Here is a 26,895-nt window from a genome sequence, read left to right as displayed (position 1 = left end):
TGTCTCGCGATTGTCCGCTCGATAGAACGCCTTTCTTCTCGCGCGTTATTCACAGATGATTTGGCCGGCACACGCGCTGCTCAGAAATTGCGAGAAGGAAGCGATTTGCAAGTAGAACCGACCGATTTATCGCGCTCGAGCAGTCTGGTCATTATCCTTCACCGCCTCGCATGAATTCTTCCATCCTCATTTATGCAGCCCGAGGTTTCTCCTTGCAATCATTGCGGAATGGAACAACTCACTACGCTTCATAAATATTTTTTACCGTCTCGTGTATTATACGTCTGAGATACAATGTACAGCGCGCTAATTACCACGTTACATAATAGTCATCCGTTCCGGAATATTCACGGTGGCTCCAAATTCTTGGTACAAACGAAGTCGCGAACGTTCTGTAGCTCGATATAAGATGAAAATCAAGTTCGAAAATTTGCCCTCTTTGACTCGACTGATATCACGTATTTCGATTTCAACCCTTGGCAATTAGAACACTGTTTCGTATAGTTGTAGTGTTTTCACGTATCGCCTACTTTGTAGACTTTCTTTCGGCCTCTGTAATAACTTATTTCACCAAACGGACTAGTTTCGTGTTTACATCGTGCGTTTGATCGAATGCATACCGAAATCAGATACAAGCACCGCAGCCATTCCCGGCTGACAACATTCCAAAGGTTTCCCGATATGTTTGTCCGTGTTCAACGTTTCCTTGCGAGTCCCATTCGTTGTGGGACGACGTACGAGAAGCATAGGAACCGGCGCGACTTTACGTGGAAACTCGCACGACCGGGACACGCCGGCAGAATATTAAAGGCGAGCTGGGGATGGAGCGTGGAAATCCGAGAAACGTACGAGCGGCTCGCCTGAAAAATTAAATCCCACCCGTAAATTTCACTGGCAGAAAGAACACGCGGATTTTCACTCTCTGAGCTAGTGGATGAAGCCTGGAATTTACGACAACGTCGAAAAGGACACTCATTAGTCGTTACTGGCCTCGTTTTTTCAGTCCTTGAATATCCGCAGACGCTCGTTCGTTTTTCGAAGAAACCTGGATCTCGATGATCGATTAATCCGCTTCTATCGCCGCCCTTCCCCCGTACAGGAACACGATCGTCAGCCAGAACTTTGTGTTTCGTCCGGAGCGGTCGTTACACGACCGAAAACAGCCACCATGTGTACAACGATTTCAGTGTGAGAAGGGTGGAGGCGGTGATGGGTGGCGAGTTGGCGAGGGTGGTGCTCGGAAACGCGACGTTTTATCGCGTGCGGTTAGCCCCGGCGACCCTAGGCCGGCGATAAACCAAAATTCCGAGGTAATCCTGGTACCAGCGTTAGCACAGATACGCATCTGCGCTGTTGCGAACGCGGGGCGGTTCGGATTCCATTGCCGCAGAGCTTTAAGGAGAGGGTGGACAGATAGAAGTTGAATTGCGATAGATTTTAAATCGTTGTCGATGCAGACAACATGAAACGCAACAATTTTGAAACAGCCGTGAGCGGTTCGTGATTAATTACCGAAGGACCGATCGGCCATGGAAAAATTTATTTTCTTACGGGCTCGAGCGGGAAATAAATTCCGACCAGGCGCAAGGGATAACGTTAATTGAAAATCCTCGTGACGGTCGTTGTTTATAAATACCCGTAGAGGAACGAAATTGCACGGTGATATTTTGTAGCAGAAAGAAACGATCTCGAAGAAAAAAAGCACCTTATTTGCGTCACGATACGTAAATAGAATTCCCGTGTTTCACAAATTGACTGGCGGCCAGTTACGGCGAGGGGCGCAGCACGAGGAAAACAAGGAAAGATGAAATACAAGCCGAAGTAAAAATAAAGGAAGGAAAATTCAAAGAGAGTAATGTCAGCCATGATGGAAAACACTGTGCACGTATGTAACTCCGTAGAAAAGAGATGGGGCTGAGGGATTGGGTTAGAAGAGGCGGGCACGAATAGTCGGTGAACACGTAGATTATGGCGAGACAAAGGAACAGAGGAAACGAAAATACGCGCGTCAACTATAGAAAATAACGGTGCAAACAAGAAAAGGGGAGCAGGGGTGCACGCATTTGCTGGAAAAACGTGGCAGTGGGGAAAAGGTCGATGCGGGACGTGAACGAGACCAAAAAAGGAAGAAAAAATAGACGGGGGGAAAAAGAGAGAGAGAGAGAGACAGAGAGAGGAAGTAGAAGCGCGCTTATAAATGGAGGATATAAAAGAAAAATAAGGTGAACGAAAAATGGAGAAAGGGAAACGGAGAAAAATCTATGCGGTGTATGCATGAATTATGGTCAGGGACAAATACGGCGAAGGGAAAGATTATATTCGTAGCTGGATAAAGATGCGAGACGTCAAAGAGAGGGAAAAAGAAAATGAAAGGAATCAGGATGGGCGTGTATATGTTCGTGTCAGTGACAATCTTTGTGTAACAGGATCCTCAATAAGCTTCTTGAAGCACCACTTGAAAAATAGTCGGGGCAAACCAATTTCGCTTCATTGAGTCGTGAATCTACTAGTTTGAGACATCAAGCCATAATAATATATTCACATATTTACCGATATAGTTTAGATTCTCGGAAAAGTTGAACTACGATATTCCGATGAAGAATATAAAAGGACTTGACTCGAATATACATACGCATATTCGAATTACAGAAGAGACGCGCTTCGAGAACAAAACTTCGATGTTCGCTCGCAATGAACAGAGACGATGTATCAGGTTGGATGAAGAGAAACGAGAAAAGACAAGCGCGTGGTTGCGGTTTGCAGCGAGTCAGAGAAGAGGTGGGATCCGAGCATACGTGTCGGGAGTTACAAACGCGCACAGAGGATAAATGGCTTGACATATTAGCTAGTAGTTGGAGCGCAGGCTGAGACTGTCCATATGAAACCGGTGCGGTGTTCTGAACGGCTCTCGCCGCTGACTAATTCGGCGTTAACTTCATACCGGCTGTTTTGTTCGTACTCGATACTTGCAGATGGCTTGGGCAAAGGGATAAAACGTCAGGGCGATTATGAACATCAGGGATCGACAATGTGCGAGTATCTTCGCGCTTCGATGGAATATTTCTAGTGAAATTTAATTATTTTCTTTTTACACGAATTCATCGGCCTGAATATATGGAGCGATGAATACGTAGATTAAAGACACCAGAAGTTGATTTACAGACGGAGAAGGTATGCTTTATTCTATCGATCAGTTTCCTCGATTAATGTTGTTTGAACGTCGCGAAACAGAACTCGGAGCCGGGGAAATAACACTTAGAGCGCCGTCGGGGATAAGGATCGTATTTCATCGGAACAACTATGAAATAAAACATTCGTACGGCCGTGCTGCACCAGTTTACAGCTATCAATTTACCGGGGGTTTCGCAGCAGGACTGGGTCAAAGTAGCATTTCATTGCAACGTGTGCGATTGAACGATACACGTTCCTTGAACGATCGTTACTACGAGCATCGAATTCGCATGTTATCCTCTCCTTGCTCCTCGTCCCTTAAATTTGTCATGTATACTAAAACATATTTTTCACGCTCACTTTTTTCGTATAAAACATTCTCACACAAAATATAAAACAAAAAAAAAGGGATATTTCGGAAACAGAACAGCGCAGACGGCCAATCAAAGCTTTTTTTTTTATCAATCATTTCATTCCCTTAAACATTTGCTAAACCACGTATCGCGCCGTATCCGCGCCGATATATGTATGTATTTTACTAACCAGTTTTTCCGTTAAATAAATAGATAAATAAATAAAGCGGAATAATGTTAATATTATAGTAAATATATAAATTTTGCGAAAACCTTTGGTTAAAAACACAGAAGATACCTCGGTATTAAAAACGATCGATATCCTCGTATCGATGAAGCATTACGCACGGTGTAATTGAAAAACGGGAATTTAAAGAATCTCTAACGCGCCAGGCAAGCTCATTATCGCCGCTTTTAATGAAGTCCCGGGCGTTTCATCGACGAGCCACCGTAACAGCATCGTGCAACTTTAAGCACCTGCAATGACCCACATGAAGTAATGCTCTCGTCTACGAACTTAGGAACGCGGCTGGAAATGCAAGTTTCGTTTGGGGACTAACCGGAGACGCGGAGCACGTCGCAACTTCTCCTACTTCCGCTTAAACGGTCGCAAAATCAAAGAAAAATTCCATCGTGTTACAAACTTTCACCGCGTCTCGAAATCAACAAAGTTTATAAGGAATAGGAAACTCAACCATCGAAATTGCAACAGTTATCTCCATGTTTGGAAATTATTACTTATTTTACCGAGGACATTAACGACAACTTTCGTGACACGTTGAACGGCGATGATCGGACGATCTTACGAAAGAAACGTATCTCGGGGTTAGGACGTGAAGCCAAGGACTCGCGACTACGTCCCATCTTATCCTACCTGCGTCTAAATATTCTAAAATATTACCTTGGCAAACCGCCTATCGATTCCGTTTCCCACGTCTGTATCCTGGCGTGAGAATTTGAAAGGTACCCTCGTAAAAGCATAATAAATTACAACGGAGTCGATCGAGGAAACATGGTGATCCAAGAACGTCACTGTTAATTACTTCTTACTTGTTAAATTTGTTCTGAGTTCTGATATTACCCAACGATAAATGGAAGAAAGATTCTATAACTAGAAAGCTAGAAGAAAATTATCGTCGAGTAAAAAAATTCTGTAAACCATCCTTCAATACGAAGAATAAAACACTTTGATCATGTTTTGCTTGTTGTTTTACGTATCCTTAAGTTCACAAAGTGAACTTCCATGCTACTAGCAAAAAGGGGATCAAAGATTTCTTTGGCTTTTGACGTCCATCGGAACGCGTAAACTTCCTTAATTTTCCAGTCAATCGGTCAAAACCTATTTCTCGATCGATAGCATCCCGCGATTAACCTTCTTCTCTCATCGAACGTTTCTTAAAAACTCTAATCGACCTAATTTCTCTATTTGTTATACTTACGAGTTTTAATACCGGATCGAGAAACTTCCAGGAATCACAGTGGATCGTTGAAGAAAACGTTACCAAGCTGCTTTAAAGTGGAGAAGCCAAGAGAAACGAGTCGAATCGCGATTACAATCGATGTCCTCGGTCGGATGCTTCTTGAAGTCGCCCGGAACGATTATCGCCGAGTTTACGGCAACGTTAGCCTCCTCTGGAAACAGGTTTTCCTTGTAGAAGCGAGGGGTGCGGCACGGGCAAGGGTAGACCATAAAAACTTAATGGAGATTCCGGTTGAAAGTTTGCGGGCCGCAGTCGTTCGAAAGATCCACTCGACGATATTGCGTTATTTTCGCGAAATTATGAACCGAATGGAAGTTGCGCGTGCATTAGGGAATGAAAGCCCAAGGGCTACGTGTGTGCTAGCCACGGGTCACTTTAAAAAGTGAGATGCAGCTCGGATTACGCGCGCGGAAGTGTTGGTAGTGGGAAGGGTCGATAAAAGGGGACCAAATTATCTGGCAGAGTCGGGCAACATTAAGGCCAACGCAATCAGCGCCTAGTTTCTTCGGTCCCTTTCATTTTTCAAACTCTTTTTTCTTTGGTCCCATGGCTCCTTTTATTCTTCCGCCACCGCTATTCACGCTGTAATGTCATCGCGAAGAAAGAGGAGAGGCTTGATTGACCGAATGTTTCCATTCTTTCTGCCATTGCCTCCCTTGCCGGTTCACGGTTCGCTTGCCATTCTGGGAGCCACCCTGCTATTTTCTGGAATCGCCGAAGCCTGATATATTTCAGGAATCTCGGGCTGGAAATCTTTTCAGAATATTTCCAAGTGTAATCAATTCCCCCTCCTTTATAAACGTTTCGATGATATTTTATCGTGGATGAAAGACAGCTCGTTCGCGTTGGCAGTACACAAAAAGAGAACGATTGGAAAGATCACGAAGTCTGTACCTCATGAAATCGAGATGGTGGTCGAGCGTGAGTTTCATAAGGCAGTAAGTCTCTGAACGATCCTCCTGCGGTCAAGCCATCTTCGTGTCGGCCGTCTCGGTACCCACCCTCCTCGCCGGAAAACGGGGGTGGCAGGGAGCGTAATCTTCTTAAGAGCGCGTCGATCGACCGGACCGAGTCCACATTTTTCCGGCTGCTTGCTTCCTTGAATTTCCACTTGTCTGCAATCCTGTCGGTTCGCAGTCGACGCGCTTCCACGTCGTGACGTCTTCGACGTCGCCTGTTTTATACGTTCTTTATCCTCTTTCCACTTACGAAATCATATTCTTCTCCGTGACGTTGTAATTTCGAGTCGTCGAATTCGAAATTAAAAGTTTCTAAGTAAGCGGAGATCACTGCGAGCTCGTTTTAGAGCTTAATTAATCTACGCTTCGGAGAATTTCGAAATATAAAGTACAGCGAAAGTTCTTCAGAAAGTACGGTGAAATAATTCCACGTGATCGCTCGTATTTAATATTCAGTGGTCGTCAGCTTCATCTGAAAAATCCACAATGACTGACGACCAGGCACTTGCCGGCAATTAAAGAATTCGATTAAAATTGTCTACGTTAGTCAAACAATACTCAGCTATTTGAAACGGCAACTAGAGTTGAGACGAAAGTTCACTCTCGAATTTCCAGCTCCGAGACACTCGAACGCGTTCCTGGAAGAGTTTCAATCCTTTTCGTTCTCGTCATACTTCCGTCCTTAAGTTCGATATTCGAGAAAACGACGAGTACGCAGGAAATATTTCCGCGCCACTTTTCAACCCCTTTAGTCCGACTTTTTCAATCCTGGGAAATTAACGAGATAATTGAAAGAGCTGAAGGGAAAGTCTAGAGAGCTGGAACGAGCACAGAGGTGTTTCGATATATTAACAAAAAAATTCGTTTCCCTTTCGCCCGTGCTTTTTCTCTTGTATTAATGAAACTCTATCGACGTTGTAACTCAATTTAAATCACTACAGGCTGCACTGCGAGCTGAACTCGATTCGATGGCCGCGGCTGTTCGGATAAGCCTCCCGAACGGCTATCTCTAACGAACTCGTTATTTTTAACGGCCTCCCGCCCTCTTGCTCTCCCTCTTCTCTTCTTCTTTATTAGTTCCCTGTTTGTACCTCTGTGAGGCTCGCATTTCTCTCTCGTTATAGAAACATGGTGCGTGAACGATGTTCCCAGGGCCACAAAACACCCATAACATCAAACAAATTCCCCTGCGTTCTTGCAACGCTTCCCATTTCCTGTGTCTCCGTATATTATCGATGACGAGCATAATGATGAACGCTCTCGGCAACGAGCATCGACAAAATCGTAGGGGAACGGAATAATTGAAATCCACGAACCGATTGGCAAGGTATTAGAACTTTTCAGATAATTCACCGTGCGATCAGATAAAACAATTAGAAAGAAATTCGATGCTCAGGAAAATATCTCATGGTTTATCGACTGTCTAAAATTACGGGAACGTTGCACGGATAAGTAGTAAGCAACAACGGTAGGCGTGTAGCACAGGATACCAAGGCAGCGGCAATTATATCGAAGTGTTATCCGATTACAAATTTCCCTTCTGCGTGCTGCAGGCGTTGCGGTAGTCTCCTGTTTATACGTACGCCAAGAGAGGCAGATAGAAACAGAGAAAACACGAGGAAGAGAGAGAGAGAGAGAGAGAGAGAGAGTGAGTGAGAGAGAAAGAGTAAGAGTGACGATGTAGCCAGGCCGTGCTCCTTTGAGCCTCTCCAGAGACGCGGCCCCGGAATTTAATAGGCTTCACTTTGAAACTACAGTGAAATTGATCTCTCCGCGCGTCCCCCGAATTTTCCCTTAACCAGGAGCGCCACTCCACTGGGAGCTGGCCGACTAATTTTGTTTAAAGCTTCTAAGCTGGTAATATCCGGCCGCCGTTTACGCTTTATTGCACGATGTCGTTCGATCTTGGCCATTACCACCCCCAAAACCGACGAAAACCCAGTCGTTCCGCCACGATGAAACGTTTGTTCGATCTTATCTTGCTCGTCGTTAGGCTTACGGTAATTCGGCTGCGGAACGACGTAATCCGGGAAAGATAGAGCGAGTATTTGTGCAGTTTGTCACATTTCAAAGGGTAAAATCTTTCCTTTAGTATTGTCGTGACTCTTAGGGCCTTGAAATTATATTACAATGGCGAACAAAAGTTTCCGGCGCGACGGATCTTTCGCTTGATCTTCCAAGAACGATGTTTTAATGAATTTTAACGTAATAGCGTAGTATAGCGTAACGTATAGTAACGTATAATAGCGTTTATTTATTGCACGGTTGCCATGTTTGTATACCCGATATTAGTTACAATTTGTCAGTTTTCCAACAAATGTAACGAGACAATATCCTGCTACTTGCAGGCAGTATATATAGGCTAAGGCAATGTGGAAAGCTGTGTTTAAAAAATAATGAGCAATCCTTGTCCCGGAAATTGCAAGAAAGTGGAGTGCAGCAAAGTAAACTGCAAACGTGATTCTAGAAACATTTTCGCGGTAACAATGAAAATGGCCAGCTTAAAGGCAGTTAGCGACGTCGCTCTTTGCCAAGTATTCTCTCCTGGTTCCGGTTCTTTTTCTCAAGGAAAAATCCTGTCCACGACGACGGGCTTAATTCGATTTCTCACGATGCCCTAGAGACGGCGCCGACAGAGAAAAAGAGTGGCGCACCGTCGAAAATTTAATGGCCGGTGAAAGAACGTTAAAACTCGTCACTGTCATCGGGGATTCGCGGAAAATGCGTTACTTAAGAAACCAAAGGCTTTACCGAGAAATCTGCAGTTAAAATTCGTCTTCCCTTTGAACCTTAAAACTTAAAACTCATAAATTCTTTTCAAGAAGAAGGAGAAGAAGAAGAAGTAGAAGAAGAAGAAGAGAAAAAGAGACTCATTGCATCCAAGATAGAACGACGACCTACGATTCGCTTTAGAAATCTTAGGACACGACGTTTAACGAAACGACGACTTACCTCAGAATCTCGTAGTTTCTAGCCGGAAATTTCACCTCAGAATCTCGGGATACTGTGCAGCTCGACCGTGAATTCCTGTGGTTAACCAGTCCACGCGTTTAACTGCGCGTTAAATCGTCAAAAAAAGGAACCAACGCTTCCGTGATTGCGTTTCACATCTGCTGCTAAGAAGAGGGGGAAAACGTTGGACGAGAACTAAATCAATTTTTCAGGGACGTTTCTCTTCTCGTGAAATCCAAAGGGAAGTATCACGTATAAAAATGAAACGGAGATTCTGATTCAAGATTCCGAGTTCACAGACCAGGAATCAATAAAATTTCCTATTTTTTTCGCGGGAAGGAGAAGCAGGAGCGAGCACACGCGAATCCAATTACAGAGCTTACAAAGCCCACGCGCGCGTAACTAAATTTCAATGCATGGGGTTACGCGTGAAGGGTTCAGTGGCCTCCGGTTTCCCTGGGAACCTCTTTTCTTGCCTCCGGATGCGGAGTATTTCGTCGACGGTTTAAACTGCAGAAACGAGTAGCGGGCGTTAACGGTAATCCCCGAGATCGAGCGAAAGATTATCTCGCCGGGGAAGACGGCAACGACTCGGAAAATCGTAAGGAATCGTCGCGTCCTTGTTCGCAGCCCCGAATAATCTCCATTTGTCGCCGTAGTCATGCGCCCACGCTATTCCCGACCATGCGCCAGTTTCCCAAAGGCACGGCAGGATGCAAACGATGCGCCTCTAGAAATGTAAACAATAAAGAGAAACAGCGAAAACGGGATCAGAGGCGGTGCCACGCGATACCAAACGAAGAAACGCGTGAAACTCGCAGCTTCGCCAGTCTGTCGTTCTTGTACGAAGTAATTAAGCGATTAGAAGAGAAACAATTAAACTTCTGGATGAGATATGCTAGTTAAACCTTAATGAGTGACGAGAGGGTGATGCCTTAGGAAGAAATTGAAAAGTAATAAACTCGAGAGGAATGGCTGGGCTTGAAACTTTCTATAGTAGAACCAACAAGAATATGTTCTAGATAGATCTTCGTGATGAAAGACCGGTGAAAAAAAAAATCAGTACCTGTCAATCTTGCAGTCTACAGGTTCCGTTTTCGTTTTTTCAAAAGTTTCAAAACTGTTTCAGAGCTGTAAAAAATTGCAAGTTAATTTAACAAAAGGCATGACTAACCGGGAAGCTGTTAAATCATGTCATCAAAGGGAAACGTAGAATAATTAAATTAAGGAAATATACAAGCGTGGAGAAGGCAAATGGAATTGTTCGAACAACAAGGAAATAAATTCCGTTTCTAAGAATCTAGTTCCGTGAAAGGCCGACCTGAAAAAGGCTAATATAAAACTTGGTACAAATAGAATTATTTAGCACTCTCGTTCTAAAAAATAAAAGTAAAGAAATTCTGGTGAAACATTCACGAGACTTTCGACCTTCGCTCAAGAAAGACAAAGGATAAGAGAAGAAATATTTCAAAAGTTAAGATTTAATCATCGGTAGCTTGTACCAGAACCATCAGTACCCCATAAAACTTGCCCTCCATTTTCTCCATCCGTCTTTTTCGATTACTTATCCCCTGTCAGTCGAGCTTCATTGCCTGGCGAAATAAATTCAAGTCAAAGGGCCTTTCCATCGCTGCGATTCGACATAAATCATGGTGACCGGTTGGTGGCCAACCAGGTCGGCTCCTGCTAGGTCGCGCAATAAATTATTTAATTTAACATTAGGAAGGAATAAGGCACTCTCGGAGAGAGGCGAGAGAAGAGGGACTCGAGGTTGAAGTACGCGGGTTCGAGGGAGACAGCCTTAACAGGGTCGGACGTATGGCACCTCCCTTGGCGTGTACCGTATTAAATTTATGCCACTCGTATAGCTTCTCTGCCTGCATAGAGGCGAGAAAGAGAAGGTCAGAGACGCTGAGAGAGACTACACACGCGCTCGTGTAAATGAGAGATACGAATAAATGGCGGGGGAGGGGGCTCCTTCAACCCCTGCCAGAGACGTGTTCCTTAATTCGTTCAATTTCGTGGCTGCTGCAAGAGTAATCGCGGCAGATTGGATGGCATTACCGGATCATAAAGGCTCTAAGGCGGGACAATTATGATAAGAAAGTAGGCCACCATTGCTGATGGCAGCGACGCACGAAGATACGTTCGAGGCACGAATTCACCGGTCATTCGACCTCGCCGATTCGATTCACAGAGGTCAACCGTTATGCCAGCTTTAGATACACGCTTTAATTACGGCTACATTGTATCTTGGAAAGGTTAGGTAAGGTAGGAAGGAAACGGAAGAATAGCTTTGCTCTGGAATTCTGGCTCTTGGTTCTCCACTCTTTATTCGACTCTTTGCTTCGTTTCGAGGGTTGGCTGCTTTTTAAATATCCTCGCAAAGCGATTTTGCGCGATAGAAACCTGATGTGTTACGACACGGACATCCTCGTTATTCCGTTTGCTTCTAATTTCCGCGAATAGAAGTCGAACCAACGGCATCGCGGCTTCACTCGGTGAAAATAGCGGACAGCTCGAAGAAGGAAGTACGCGATTCAAATATGTTCGCTAACTTACGTTTTGCGTGAAACGGAAAACGAATCGAATACCTTGAGAAGCTCGAAACGTTCAGGATATGAAAAGCGTTCCGTATTTCCATGTTTCTTCTCTTAATACGGTTCCGCCTTCGAATTTTCTTCCTCGTGTACATTTGAATAATAAATTACATACTTCTTCCCTGTCATATTTTTTGCTCCAAGCGACTATTTCTAGTAGCTTGCCAAAAGTATTTCCCTACGGAAGTGTGTTCAATCTTATACGACGCACAGCTTCAAAGGTGCGAAATTATTTAAGCAACAGCTCGTAGTTGAAAACTTGATTTCCCGTCAAGCACTGGAACGCTAGTTGATCTTAATTTCTTTAAACGTAATTTCTTTAATTTCTTTTTAGCGTACGATATTGCGATGGGCTAGTCGATGGACCAACGGATATTTCGCGAAACAAAGTGTACGTACCATCGAATAATAGGCATTTCGATCAAGAGCGGAAACGCGTGATACCTTTAGGTTGAAGACAAGTGCCCGATGTAATTTCAGCCACGACTCGTTGCCACGGCTTCCTATTTAATTCTCCGACTCCTTTCACCACGGCGGAATTAAAATATTCGTGGAAACGTGGGTGAAAATGGAAACGGCAACTCGTGCAATTGGTGGTGCGTTCGCACAAGCGTGAGCGATACAACGAGGAAATTCAATTTCATTACGAGCCTGTCTGGACTTTTCCTAGCCGACTGAAGTATCGATCGTGGACGTACCCTTGATCTCTCTGACATTTTATATCAATTGGGAATTAACCGCGTCCCCGAACCGCTATACTTTTGTACCTCGTTAATTGCGTTCGTTAGTCGTAATCATCTCCTCGTAGTTCTCCTTTTTAATTCATTTCGCTGTGATAGCAAGACAAATGCCTTTCATAAATATGCGAGGAAAAATCATAACCATAACACAACCAGGATTTACATGTTTAATTACGCAGACGAAGCTGAAAATTAGCATACGTTTTTTTAAAACTTAAATGGCTTAAAATCGAAAGGACTTTTTCCACGAAGGGTATTAAGGAAGGGCGGAAACGCGAGGCTCTTCATGGCGTTGCTTTCGGTCTCGTTCATGAACAAAACAGCCAGATGTATTTCATTTTTAACCGTATATCCCTTTCAACGCGGTCGCTCGATTTAATTAGCATAAGTCTGGCAGGCTGTGGGCGACGGCGAGCTCTAAAGGCACTGCTCTACCCTCGGGGAAAATTACCACGATTGCCGTGAAAATGCGCACCCCAGAAAACTCCACGTCCCTTCTCTCCCTTCTACGTATCTTGCACCATTCTGTGACCATCTAAAGACGTGGCCATGACGTACGCCGTGCTACGGGGATGGAAAAAAGATACGAATCGCTTTCACGCGGGATTTTTCGTTCCAAAACGCAAAACATAATATTTCCACTTAAGTGTCTATTAGATCTTAAAATATCGTCACTTTTTCTGGACACTGGTTTATTTAATTTTTATTCGATATCACCGGTGATTTGTCGACGTCAACGGCGCTATGCAATTGTAAATCTTCCCGTTCCATATTTCACGCAGTCGTAAATTGGCTCCCATCCAAATTTCAAACTCCATCGATTCCTTTATTCGTGCCGACCTTTTGAATTTCACCCACGACCGGCTGAATTTCAACGTGATATATCACGATATATGTAATTTCCAGGTTCACCCATACGTCTTCTATGGTGTTCCTTAACATTTCTCCCATCTATAATTTCTTTCATCGCGCGAATGCATTTTTGCAACCGTAAGACAAATCCACTATCCACCAACAGTCTCCCTTACGTCATTCTGCGATCGTCTTCGGAGGATTTCCTTCTACTATACCGGAAGCCATCACTATCGCTAACCTTATCAACCTCTTACCGTTCTTTTGCAACTGTAACAACATCGCAACAACGAGAGTGGTATTATCTCGACGAGCACGCCGCTCCGCTCCCACGCACGCACGGTGATCACAGTGTCGATAAGCGCGCCATCATCGTCCTTATCTGAACGCCATAATCCTGGTCGTGTCACTGCCCAGGCTGCGGCATAGAGTGTTACATTACATCCGCAGCCGAGCTTGTTGCTTTCGCAGTTCATTGTCCGGTTAAATCTACCGTTAACCGTGCGGCCTTCTCAATGGCTTTCAGACCGCGCGAACCCGCGCCGAATACTCGCGCGAGCCACCCTGTCTGAAAGGGAATCGCCTACTAGCCGGAACGAAGAGAAGGGATTTTATAATGCGCCGGTTAATTAATGGCCTCGAGTATGCTCGAGGATGAACGAGCTACTCCAGACCCTTTTCTCGAGAAACTCTTCGCGGTCTTACCTCGTGCAAACGTGGTTGTAACTCGAAGATTTTTGGCTTCGCGCGATTTCATTAGTCAAACAGAATATTATACGTGGGAATATTACCTGCAAGAAGACGGTGCACGTTCAAAGGACGCGGGAATTTGGAAGGACGACTAGCCGGATAGGTAGAAATCCGCGTATATTTTTCAACTCGATATTTTTCTTCTTCGATGATTTACAGTGTTTCGTTTCGGATGACGATTGACGTAAAATAAGATATACGAGCGACTAAAGTCGATCGAGAAAATAACTATTAAACAACTCGTGAGCCTTTTCCCCTAACGTGTGCGCACGTTATTGCAAAGTTTTTTTGTTAAATCTGGTCATGACGCACGTATACGATATATACGTACGTGTACGTGTACGTATACGGTTCTGTACTGAATAAAAAATAGTCGAGAGTTTCAATACATGGGTAAACTTCGTGCGTCATCAAAGCTTTTCCCAATGAGTTCGGTTTCCGTTTCTGTAAGCTATTACTTCCACGTTTATAAGCCACCTTCCATCGTGTCTCTCGTTACTACGTATAAAAAGAAACGCACACACGCTTAGGATTACGTATATCATGTATCTATGTAGATGAATATGTTTTTAATAGCGAGTGAATAAGAATCTGAATTAGCGATTCGAAGTAACTGTAACTTGTGCTTTTCCAATCTACCTGGATAAGTTTAATTAAATGTTATGTAAATAATTTACACGCTTTGCTAGATTTCCGAAGCACCGGGATTTATTTAACTTCATAATGAAATTTATGTGTAAATAACGAAGACTTGTATACGTGGTATTTAACTGGGTTGATATACGGTCGTTTTTAACGCGAACAGTAAACGTTTAATGTTAACATTGTTACTCCATCCTCCATCCTGGAAATAATTAATAACGCTAGTGGGTTAACGAAAATTTGTAAATTGATTATAATATCTCATTCGACGTGCTAATATTACCTTTACCTTCCTATTTCTTCGTTAACGCATTCTCTTCTGTACTAAATCCTAAAACCGACAGAGTCATTCTAAAGGAAAAGTAACCAAAATCATCCACAAACACGCGAGAACAGAAAGCTTAAAGGTACACATACAATATCTCACACGACGTGCTAATATTACCTTTACCTTGCTATTCCTTCGTTAACAACGCCTTCTTTTTCCAAACCGTCGGATCGACAGTTTCATTCTGAATGAAAAATAGTCGAGAATTTCCACAGACGCACGAGAACGGAAAACTGGAAGATACGGTTGAAATAAGGTATCGTTAAATCGAAGGCCAAGAGTCGCGCGACGTTGAAACACGGCCGCCTGACAAGGGAACGAAGGGTGGGAATGCGAAACTCGATTGACGACGACGACGACGACGAGGAGCGTATCCAATTCGTTTCGCTTCGCGCCAGCCAGTTTTCTTGGGCGTCGGTGCGCGAGATATTTAATAAAAAAGTTGACATTTCCTGCGGGGCCTTTTGCTGCCTTTTTCTTCTTGTCTTATTTCGCCGAGAACGCAAAGCGACGGAAGGGAATCCGTCCCATCGACGTTGTACAGCGTGTCGCTCGGTTTCGTCGACGTTTCCCCTTCCAAAGCATTTCCACTAAGCAACCCTCCTGTGCATCATTTTCGTATAAGCAACGTTTCATCCCCGTCGTTTCCATTCCATTCTCTCTGTGCGGCGTGCTCATTTAACCCTGATGGCCAACCATCTGTTACTCCGTTTCATCTTCTCCCGTCGAGCACGTGAAAGATCATGAAAACATGAGCTTCGATCGATCGTGTTCTGCGCCAAGAAGAAAGTTGTCTGCCGGTTCGTGGTTATGGGCCAGAATGTTTCCCCTAATTCATGCCACCTCGGTATTTTAGAGGGCTGTTTTTCCAGCTTCATTCGATAAATGGATGCCTGTTATCTCGTTCTCGACGAACATCCACGTATTACTTCTACAAACTTCTGGGAATTACTTCGAAACCGATCGCACACGGCTAGCGTTTCTCTCGCATCAAGAGACTCATTCCCAACTCGTCGAACTCCGAGTGAAAAGTCTATTTGACAAGCATCGAACTGCGCGGTAACATATAACTCTCTGCTTTTTTCCTCCCCATAGGCGGTGGCTCCTACAAAAGCGTTCGAATTCTCTTCAAACGATCGTGCACGAACTCGTTTCGCGGCACCAAACGTTTTTCCCTCGTTTCCATACATTCATCTGCATTTCATTTCTGTTCCCAAAAATTCCAACCCTAGGGCTATCGACGAAGCAAAAATCAATCCCTAAAAGAGACGTCGATACTCTGGCGGTTCCTCGACGAGGAGAAACTTCAGACGAAACGACATCATCCATCGTTCACACCTTTGAAACTCTCTGTCAGTCTGTTTTTCCACCTAGAGCAGTCGAACGAGGTAAAAGCATAAGTTCATGCTCTGAAATTTGTTTCAAGCCTGTTTAAAGAAAAAAAAAAAGAAGGAAACGCGTTTCATCCTGTGTGCCAGGATGTTTGTTGGAGGGACACTAAAGTTGGAAAACGTCTCTATATCTCGACGTGTCAGCGAACTAGCGAAATGTAGGTCGTCCCGCGGAAGCCACTCTCCGGAGGATTCCGGAAAAACAATCGGCCGGATCTTCCCCCAAGTTTGTGTCGGGCCGGTGATTTCATCGGCGCCACTTCGTAACCACCGATTTTTCCCTTCCGATTGAGAAAATTGAAATGGCTCGCTTTCAGCGGTGAATCGGTCGCGCGTGATCCATAGCATGTGTTCATGAATATTCTCTCTGTTGCCGATCAACGTGTAGATTGCAGCGAGGAATGAGGTAGATGTTTTGGTTTCCCAAAGGAGGTAAAAGAAATATGATGATAAATCATTGTATTCGATGTGTTTCGTAAAGGACCGATGAAAATAAATTGCTTCGTTAATGAAATTTTCTGTCCTAATTATCAAAAATACTCTCGTAAATATCGCAAGATCGTAAAATCGTAAAAAAAAAAAAAGAAAGAATATCGTAAGATGAAGAAGTTTCGCGATATAGGTAAACAGCGGTCCATTATTTTTCATATCTACGAGAAATGCGCGACACGAAGGGTGACACCCTTCGAAAACGCTGAATAGGAAAAAAGTTGAGCAGACGGGGATCAGGGATAAGAAAAAGGTCAAAGTAATGGAACAACGCGGAAGTCGGAGAACCAACGCCATTCCCTTTCGAGCTTCGCCGCTAAGAATTCACAAACATTCTACCAAAATCCACTTACCCTATCGCAATTTCTTCTCCGTAAATATAACGAAGATACAGTGTTGACAAAGGCTTGGAGGGAAACATGAGAAAACAGCTGAAAACGGCGATGTAGTACACAGTTGAGAACAGTTTCAGATTGTTCCCGGGATAAAGGTGGCCACCCTACGCTTGGACTTACAGTCGAACACGCAGTTAGCATGCTAAGCAGAATTACATCGTGTTAGTCTAGTTTATATCTCGTAATATTCCCGCGAGTGCATTGTCAGGGCCGCGGACCGTTCGGCGGAAAGGGCGCGTCGATGAAAACGCGGTTCTGCCGGCTGCATACAAAATCCGATTGTTCCGAGGATATGACGCAGTGGCCGAATAGTTTGGTGCTCAGCGCCGAACCGGAGTATTCCGCGCAGAATTGCTAGTGCTATTTAGAATCAGAGGAACAGCAGAATTCGTAGCAAAGATCGTTAACCTAACAGAAGGTTTCAACGTTGATGCGACCGACGTTATCGGTGACCGTGTCTATAGACTTAGATAACACTAACATCTCTGTCGATCAGCGTTTACCTAAATATTAGAATCGCTGTGTAACTCCGATCGGCAACTTCGATTTACTCGGTCAGTCGGTCGCACGAACTGGGTTTTTAGGTCGAGTTCCTACTCAACTATCATGCTGGGAAAAAATCGAGGGTGTATACCAACAAGTTACACGCGAGAATATTTCACGACTAATTTAGCTTTAGGTATGGTAGAACTTAGATTGCAACGATGTTACTCCAGCCAAAGGGCTCCAGGCTACATCAACTTCCACAAGTTACCTAGACTGGCAACCGATTCTTGAACACGAGTAATTCTCTTGACATCGGCTGTGCTTAGAATATCTCGTGTTTATGGCAGAACCTGTTACGTAAGCTCTGCTGATAAGTTTCTAAAGCTGTAGAACCTCTTTACCCTATAGTCTACAGACAAGAACAAAATATGAAGGAATAACAGGAAATCCGAAGGAATGAGAATCTCGAAGCTATTTGGAAATTTCCTATAGCACGGCAAAGAAAACTGGTTTCATTGTTTGAAAAGGGGATACGTCGGAGATACACGTCAAGTACGGCGGATGTAGATTGCTGAGCGATTACCGTGGCGACGAAGCCATTTCTACGAAACGCCAATTGGGGGATGTATAGAATTCAATTCGGAAGTAATATAAAGTTTCCTGCTCCTCTTGTCCCCTCCCCTATCCGGGCCAACTTTCCGTAAATAGGAGACAAAATAATGCTAAGAATTCTAAAGCTATCGTTGCTTTCGGTGAGATCATTCGTCGTGAAGGATAAACTAAAGGGAAAATCTATTATTAGAAAAATTTCACGCTTGCATTTACGTTCAATTAATTCGGAGAAAGATTTTCACGATGTAAACACGGTGAAACATTATCGCGATGACTTATCGAACAAACGTAATCTGTTTCTCAACGGGTTTTCCAAGAAAGAAGGACCGCGCGATCCTAAAGCGACGACATTGCATTTAGAAATTGAGTTCGCCTTGGAAACCTGCAGCTCGATCGTATCTCTTCCATTTTCTGCTTTCTTCTTACGTCCAAGCCCCATGAAATACTTTTTAGAGATACGTTGCCATTTGTATCAAGGAACACGATCTCTGCGGAAGCTCGCGAGACTATGAAGCGCAACGGATAGAAAATCCTCCTCTACTTTGAGAAATCGTCGTTCCAATAGGACAAATCTTTTGTATTTGAACACCTATCAATGCCATGACAAACTACTTTTCATTTTCCATTAGCTAACACAAATAGATGCTTTTCAATTTTCATTTATCGAATAGGAGTCATTATTTACCTTTATAATTAAAGAAACCTATCAAGACAAAGATATTTGTCGAAGAAGCGTCTAAAAAATAAAGCGATTAAGGAGGGAGGGTCGTCGTCGTTACGATTGATAACATTCCCCCTTCAGCAACTCCCGTTGAAACAGTCGAACACGCGGCTTTATGAATATGTAAAGTACGTTAGAGGCGTTGCCGGCACACGAAACTGTTTGCACATCGTATCAAATATTGACAGTGCTCTGGCAAATTTATTCACCGGCTGAAATAATGTATCGCGCCCGCTCGATAAAATCGAATGTCCCGCGCGCGCCTTAACGCCGCCTGACACGCGGGGGAACACCGAATGCGTCATCCGAGGATCGGTCAAACTACCGGATGAAAAATTTCGATCGAGCAAATTTGCACACCGATTAAATCCATCCTTGTAACGTTGGTCCTTACGCGCTCTGGACAATATTTCTCGACGTCAGTTTTCATCCTTCGTGGAGAAAACGAGCGGCTGGCGTTGATCGAGGATCTAAAATCGACTGGCGACAGTTTCTTATATATGTAACATTGAAAAAAGTGGTACAGGATATAAATTGAAAATAAATTTTTATTTGCCGTTTGACTCGGGTTAAATCGCTACGCCAAGAAAACTTGTTTTGGAGGAGGGAAAATATCTGCTCCGTAACGTTGCACAACGTGAAGTAACGGGTACAAAAAACGGCTTAATAAAGCGCCAGATAAAATTGGGCCGAGAACGTATCGCCGGATAAGCAACGCGGTTCGCTGTGCGAAATATTTCAGAAGCACAGGTCCGAGACGGTGTTACGCGACGGAACACGAAGGAATAAAGGAAAACGACAGACGATTTTAAGAAGATAAGATAGGAGAAAGGAGATCAAAGAAAGGAGCTCGAGTAACGGGCGAAACAATCAGAAGAGAACCGTTGTAAAGAGGAGGGAAGAGAGGGAGAGAAATGGAAAGGATAGAAGCTAAGTGGAACTTTAGAAGAAACCAAGTATTGAGAAACGGGCAATTACAAATATAAAAGTCGAGTTATTACGAGGGATTGTATTTCATTGAGAATTTTCATTTAGATGAAATTAACCTTCCACGTTTTCCTATCGTCGTCTCTGCCACCCCTTTTGACTTTTTGCCATTGTGCGATTTCTTACTGTTACGCACTTAGTGATCGTTTCATCGTATCCGACAATAGGATTTTATTACGATTTGATCGTATTTTCGCATGATTCATCGCTTGACATTGTTCCACCTCTTCGTTAAAGAGTCTTTGTTTAATGAGCAGAAGCATTATCGAACCTGTTTGAACCAATTCTCGGCTATTCTATCGTAATCGTTTACCCATTGTTAGTGAAAGACTAAACGTTTCACGAGAGTGACAGGAAGAAAGGAATTTATGCGAATCGACTTTCCTCCCTCTGGAACTTTGTTTGACCGAGTGAAGAGGAGAAAGGAGGGAAAGGCAGAAGTGAATATCGCGTGCTGGCGCCGTTTAGTGGGAGATTTTCTCTTTTTCATTAAAAGTTACAAGAGGACTAATCGAATTGCCAGTGTTACGGTTTTCCCTCTTTACGAGGTCACAATTCGATTAATAAAAAGGGGAAACCCTAAGGAAGAGAGTCGAATTAAGTATTTAATAAGCTCTATCTCTCGTAATTTCATTGGCGCGATGTCTTCAACAGAAGAGACATCATCCTCTTTCCAAATTCTTCTTCGTGTCGGATTCATTTTGTAGATTCCAGCTCCTATTGGATTCCATTTCCCTTCGCGGCAGCCAATTTCTCGATGAAAAACGGCACGAAGGGAAATCGAATCGCGCCGTTTGAACACTATAGCTCACACAGGCACGTGTGTGGTAATGCGTGATTTGTTGAATTATGACCGAGGTTGTTGTTCGCCACAGCGATCATGCTCACGTGTGTTCCAGTCCTGTATTAGCATACTAAATCCGATTGACGTACTCAGCTCGCGTTCGTGAACCCTCGTTTTAATTACCTCGAGTGTAATACGTCGTGCGTCGCCACACAGACAATGTTTCTAGCCACTTGTATACCAAGAATTCTATGCTTAACTATTTAAACGTTGCATATTGCAAGTTAATGCCTTCTCTCGCACGCGTAGAAACTTATCTGCCTGAAATTTTGTTATCGTTCGGTTCATTTTGCACTCGTTAGTGGAGAAACGAGCAGACGTCGATGATTATGAGGTCGTTTTCATTTCAACGTAGCAACACAGTCAATAATGTTACACAGAATTTAGCTACTTACGTTACCGTCGTTCGCTTTAACGAGAGTTCACCGTGCACGCCGGTGGTACCTTAATATTTTCTACGGGTCGGTCATTACACGGAAACGACCGGGATAATGCTGTCGTTTTTGCCCGCGTGCAAAGATACCCGTAACAAGGCGTTCGATTTTGTCCGGGGAACATTTTCATTTACCCTCCGATGAGTTGCAATCTCCGGTACTCGTGGAATTTTCTACTTCATATCGTTGATATGCTCGTAATTAACCACCTGTACGTGAACTTTCGATAACCTGTTATCGAGATAGACGACCTATTCGACGGTAGAGAGACGTTCGGTTAGATTCTGTAGACAAACTTGCCGATAATCCTTTACGGTGGCGTCAAAAGTTTATAGAACGGCACCTTTGAAAAATGGATCTTTAAGGATGCGCGACGTGAACTATCAAGTGTCAGCAGTGCCGATCGATCAGAGAATAATTTTATTGATTACAGCTGGCGCGAGGGACGGAGGAGGCAGGAGATACCCGGTGATCGTGTTCGTGCACGGCGAGAGCTATGAATGGAGCAGCGGCAACCCCTACGATGGCAGCGTGCTGGCGAGCTACGGGGGTGTCGTCGTCGTCACCATAAATTATAGACTCGGTATTTTAGGTGAGTAATTACGCTCCTCTTTCTCCTCTATTATTGGAAACAGAAATTTTAATTTACCATTCGCTATCATTATTACTCTTCCCTCTTTATCACAAGTATATAATTTGTTGACGTTCGTCTTGCGAACTTACCGGGAGACCTAATGTTAGAAAATGGAATTAATTTTTTTGCTATTAAGCAATTAAAATTAAGTAATCACACATACACACACACACACACACACACACACACACACACACATACCAATTCTCAATAATCCTCGAATCAATTAAAGCCCGATCAATATTTTCACCGTGAAATTTTACCAGATATTGGCCAGAAACCACCCTCGTCATAGTGAGAATGAGCGTAAGCGAAGAAAATTCCGATAGGCAACGTCTCCACCATGGAAGGGTCGGTCGAATTAATCTCGATCCCTTGACGAACGTCAGCGAGTTAAACTTTGTCACCCAATTTCTGGAGATTCAGCAACTCTGGCCGGCATACCTATCACAGAGGCGAGCCAATCGTTACCGCTTCGAACGCTCCCTTAATTACGTGCGTGCAGAAGTTGGCAACGGTAAGGTCGCACGAACGTGGATTACAAGACCAGTCTCGTCGATGAGACGGCCGGTAGCCATTAGCATGCGGACTGTGCATCTCAGTCGAACGAGCCAACGAAACTGGTTACTCCTTTCTCGGACTTTGTCTATTGTTTGAATTCGTTTCGGTGCGTGAGCGAGTCGCGTTAAAATTTGTTAACCTTGTTAAATAATCAGGCAAACAAAATCGCCGCGTGAAGCACGTAGGAAACTTAAACATATTCGAAGAACTACGTGTCCGAGATAATTTAATTTCGAGATTAAAATTTCTTCTAATTCGGAGTTGACAAAAGATTCGATCGCTTGTTTGAGAAATCAAAAAGGAACATACACTCAAATTCACATTCCTCGATCATTGAATTCGCAACGATTCGATGTATCTCCCGTAGAGAAACCTTTTAGAAAGAAAGACACTAAGGAAAGTAGAAAAAAAGGGAAGAAAATAAAATCAAAGAGCACGGTATTTGCTGGCGCGGCCAGGTAGAGAGGATCGAAAGTCAGAGCGGGTTGCCAGGCAACAGTAGCGACCAAATCTAATAGGAAACTCATTATGGCCGTGTCTTCCGTTTCACCAAACTAAATTCTTGACTCTGCCTCCGTTTCCGTGACAGTGGCGGCCACCATCCTCGTCCATGCGCCGCCAATATAATACTCGCTTCCTCGCGTTATGATAATATATTCCAGTTACGTCAGCACGATTCTTCGACGTCTCTGACAAAGAGCTAGAAGGAGAGAGAGAGAGAGAGAGAGAGTCGGACGACGTTGCTGGCCGGAGGCACGTATTCCTACGAGCGAACCAGCAGACGTGGCTCGCGGAGATTAATCGAGATTTCAGTGCGCAGCCAATTGTCGAAGCGAGTTAACTTCCTGTAATTAAGAGTCGAGCTGTAGCCAACGGGATATGACACGAATGGAACCTCTGTGAACTTTTTTCGAGAATTCGAACCGCTTCTTTCCTTAAGAAGAGGGTCTCTTTGTGGGATTTACGAGGACTATCCTCTCTGGAGATTCTCTAATTCGCTTCTGATACGTTTCTTGTGCACTTCTGGGACAAGTAGAGTACAAATACTTACCCATGATTTTTGTCAGGTTCTTGGACAAGTATTTACGGTAATCTCTAAATATTTTCCAATTTTCTTCGTTTCCTAAATAATAACATGCATGTGTTTTCAGATTTGCTTAAAAATTAATTGGAAATTAATCGTACATTGTTTATACCTATTCTTTTCTAAACTACGTTTTTTTAAGACACTTTGATGGGATTTTTCAGTAACGTTTGAGTTTGTCTAAAGAATACAAATTAATGGTGAATTACAAAAAAAAAAAAACATATTTTAACCGTGAAAGAAAACAGTTAGAGGACATTTGACCGCTTGAGGCGATGGATTTTCATTCTTGGATCGTAATTTTTTCCGAGGAAACAACGCGCCACAGCTAAATCCGAATTTTTAAGCTCGCTCGCCGTTAATTTCCCACGTAGCTGTAGCAGAGAAGCTTCGCCGTGTCACGAATATTCTTCCACCTTTTTTCTCCCTGCGTTTCCCTGTTGTCCCTTTGTCCTGGTAAAGTGACGAGGAGCGGTACACGTTCTGTGGAACGTGGACGATGTAACGAGGTTCCGTTTCTTGAATTACATCCACCAGCGTTTTGCCCATCAGCAGAATTTTATACGCTTAACGCTCACTTCAATTTCTCCTATCAATTTCTCAAATTTCTCATACGCTTTTAACTATTTATGTGATTTTAATTATCGCTGTTTTAAAAAGATTACACGTCTGACGTATCGTAAAACGCAGTTCCTCGATCGAGAAACTGTATCGTTTATCTTGCTCGAATGAGTAAAACGATACGCGCTAGTTTGTCTAGAAATAATTCTTCTTTTTTATTACCACAAGTCAGGCTTCTGTCGAAAGAATGGAAATGAAAAACGGTGGTCGATTTGATATAGAGGTAGAGTGACGTTAAAAACATGCAGCGTTCCGTTCCACGGGACATTTGTAAAATAAGAAACTTCGCTGGGAAAATATAGCGCCGAAATGAAAGTTTGCATAGTCATGGAGGAAAAATTTATTCGATCGAATGGAATGAAAATAACAAGTGAATAGTTGAATTTCGTTTTGAAAGCTACACTGCAGCTACGGGAAAATTACGAAGCGTAAGATATTACTTAACTTTCGAAGGTTTTTTGCATGCGAGATAGCTTCGCACTTTATCGAATCTTGATAAATTCGTTAGCAAGGAAATCGAATCAACGTTGCTCGTTGTTAGAAAAATCTCCGTTGCTCGCAAGTATATAAATTTTTAGTCGAAACGAGTTTTCACGTACGTATCCGAGAAAAAAAAAAAAGGATCCATCTTCTCACCGCCGAAAGAAATAAAGTCCACTGAAGTCCAATCAAAGGCCAATTAGCGATTGTTGTGGCAAAAGTACAAAGGTGGAGAAAGATAAAAGGTGGCAAACCAGAGAACGGTGAACCAGTGTAAAAGTGGTGGAGGCGTGAAAAATATCGAAATTTGATTCCATCGTTAGTTCAGCGAAACGGAAGAGTCTCGGTTTCAGGAAGCACTTTCTTCTCGTGGTCACTCTTCCTATTTTCTTTTACTCTTTTTCGCCGTTTTTCCTTCGACTGGCAAAAATGACGGGGAGGCATTGTGTCGAACGAAAAGTGGCGATGGTTCGGGGGGGGCGGTTGGTGGGCGAAAGGATGTAGTAGAGGGTGGTGGGCGATATCCAGCCGCGGCTGTGCACGCCCATGTACCGGAAAATTTAAATCAACGAGTAACGTTCAGCAGTTCCATTGTAACGAGAAGAATAGGAGACACGGAAGCTCAGTACGACAGATACGCCGGAGGTTGAATATCAAATGGGATATGACCGGTGGTTTATTTCTATTCCAGTTTCGCACGTTTTCCACTGTTCTATGCACCCTCGTTTTCGTTGGCTCCCGTCGATCTTTCTCGCTTTTCTAACCACCGTACTCTCTACTTCGTTTTCCCTCGTCAGAAGTCATCGGAAAATCGAACGGAATTCCGTATTCTGGAAACAAGTTTCGAAATCGTCCATTTATTTCGTCCCATTTTCTCTGTTTTGCGATCTATTTCTTTTCTTCCCTCTTGCACGATTTTACGTGATATGGCTTGCTTGTTTTCAACTATCCATCGTGCTAACAAGCGCAAGCGTTGCAAACACGATTATATCATTAGTGTTTTATGCGTACGAATCGGTCGTGCGAGAGCATCGTGTCGAAAGCGCAATTCCGAACACTTTGAATCGGCTCGATTACAAACGACCGATCGAATCGCTGCCGGGAATAAAGGAGCTTCCAGTTTTACTCGTTTTTGTATTTTTCTCCCCTTCTTTTTTCGAAAGATCCGTTTTATCGTTCGACCCGTGGACAACCAGTGTTTCGCTCAACGTTTATCGCGTGGATCGGGTTCGGATGAAACAAACCTTTAAAACGAAATCGTGCGAATGCGCTTCATAATACAGTTGGAAACATCATCGATCAAACGTTATACCAACAGATAGAGGGGGGAATGGTGGCGAGAACCCTAGAAAATTGCAGCGCGTTATACTATCCGGTGAAAATTGTGAATCGCGCATGCATATTCAACGCGCATTGTTTAGAACGTAAGCGTTGCTTTAAATCTCGTTTTCATCGATTTCGAAGCGTGCCGAAATGGAGGGTGATGAGTTCAACGAACCGATGCATACTAATGAACGCGTCCGTCAGAACTTATTAACATCTTCCACCTATAAATGTATTTTCTTTCGTTCCTTAATCGTTTATCAGAAACGTGTAAATCGCGTAACGTTGCGTGTACGTTCTTTCAAACCTGAATAGAAAAGAGGAAAAACAAGGGGACATCGTTTAATTATCGTTACAAACAGCTTTGATAAATTTGGCGTGAAAAACGCCCGTCGGAATTCTTTGCTTGTAACTCGCAAAACGAGTATCCAGAAGGCACGTCCTTTAGTTTATATTGGCAATTATACTTAGGATAAAACTTGCCATAAGAATTGATAAACGAGTCGTTGTATAGCGTGTTTGACAACGCTCTCGCATCTTTAGCAGTTACCGTTTCCATTAATTGCAACGCGAGCTCTTTATATCCTTGGTATTCATTCTTCACGCTCTTTAAGAGTCACTCGCTTTATATCTACTCGAAAGCTATGAAAAGAGAAACCTCGTTATTTTAATACGAAAGCTGGAGTATTCTTTGAATTCGCCAAGCAACTTCACGTACTGTTCGCGAATTTTCACGGTAACGAATTAAACGCTAAAAGATCTTCCTCGAGATATTCCTCGTTCTCTAATGAACAATTATTAAAACAACGATATGTTAAATACCTCGATTACGTAATTTCTAAGTCATCGGGTCGCCAAGCTTTTCCTCTTTTCATAGCGAATACGTAATCCTATTCCCCTATAAACGGGGCTACTATTTTCCAGGAGTTCGAACGTGGGACAAAAGAATTCACTTGAAGAGGCCGTGCTAGCCCGGTTAATTGTCATGTTCTCGGGGAAATTAAT

General features: G+C 43.4%; 1 protein-coding gene across 1 annotated transcript in view; it reads left to right on the top strand.

Annotated features, from left to right (window-relative positions):
- Nucleotides 1–26,895, top strand: part of LOC122571107 (neuroligin-4, X-linked) — a 220,859-nt gene that overhangs the window by 162,471 nt on the left and 31,493 nt on the right. Inside the window, exon 2 of the mRNA XM_043734403.1 lies at nt 21,621–21,779. Coding sequence (XP_043590338.1) covers nt 21,621–21,779 — 159 coding nt within the window. The remainder of the gene's footprint in view (nt 1–21,620; nt 21,780–26,895) is intronic.

The sequence above is a fragment of the Bombus pyrosoma genome, linkage group LG9, assembly GCF_014825855.1.
Source record: "Bombus pyrosoma isolate SC7728 linkage group LG9, ASM1482585v1, whole genome shotgun sequence".
In the NCBI taxonomy this organism is placed as follows: Eukaryota; Metazoa; Arthropoda; class Insecta; order Hymenoptera; family Apidae; genus Bombus; species Bombus pyrosoma.
The sequence above is the reverse complement of the archived record's forward strand: the minus strand, read 5'-3'. Positions and strand labels throughout refer to the sequence as shown.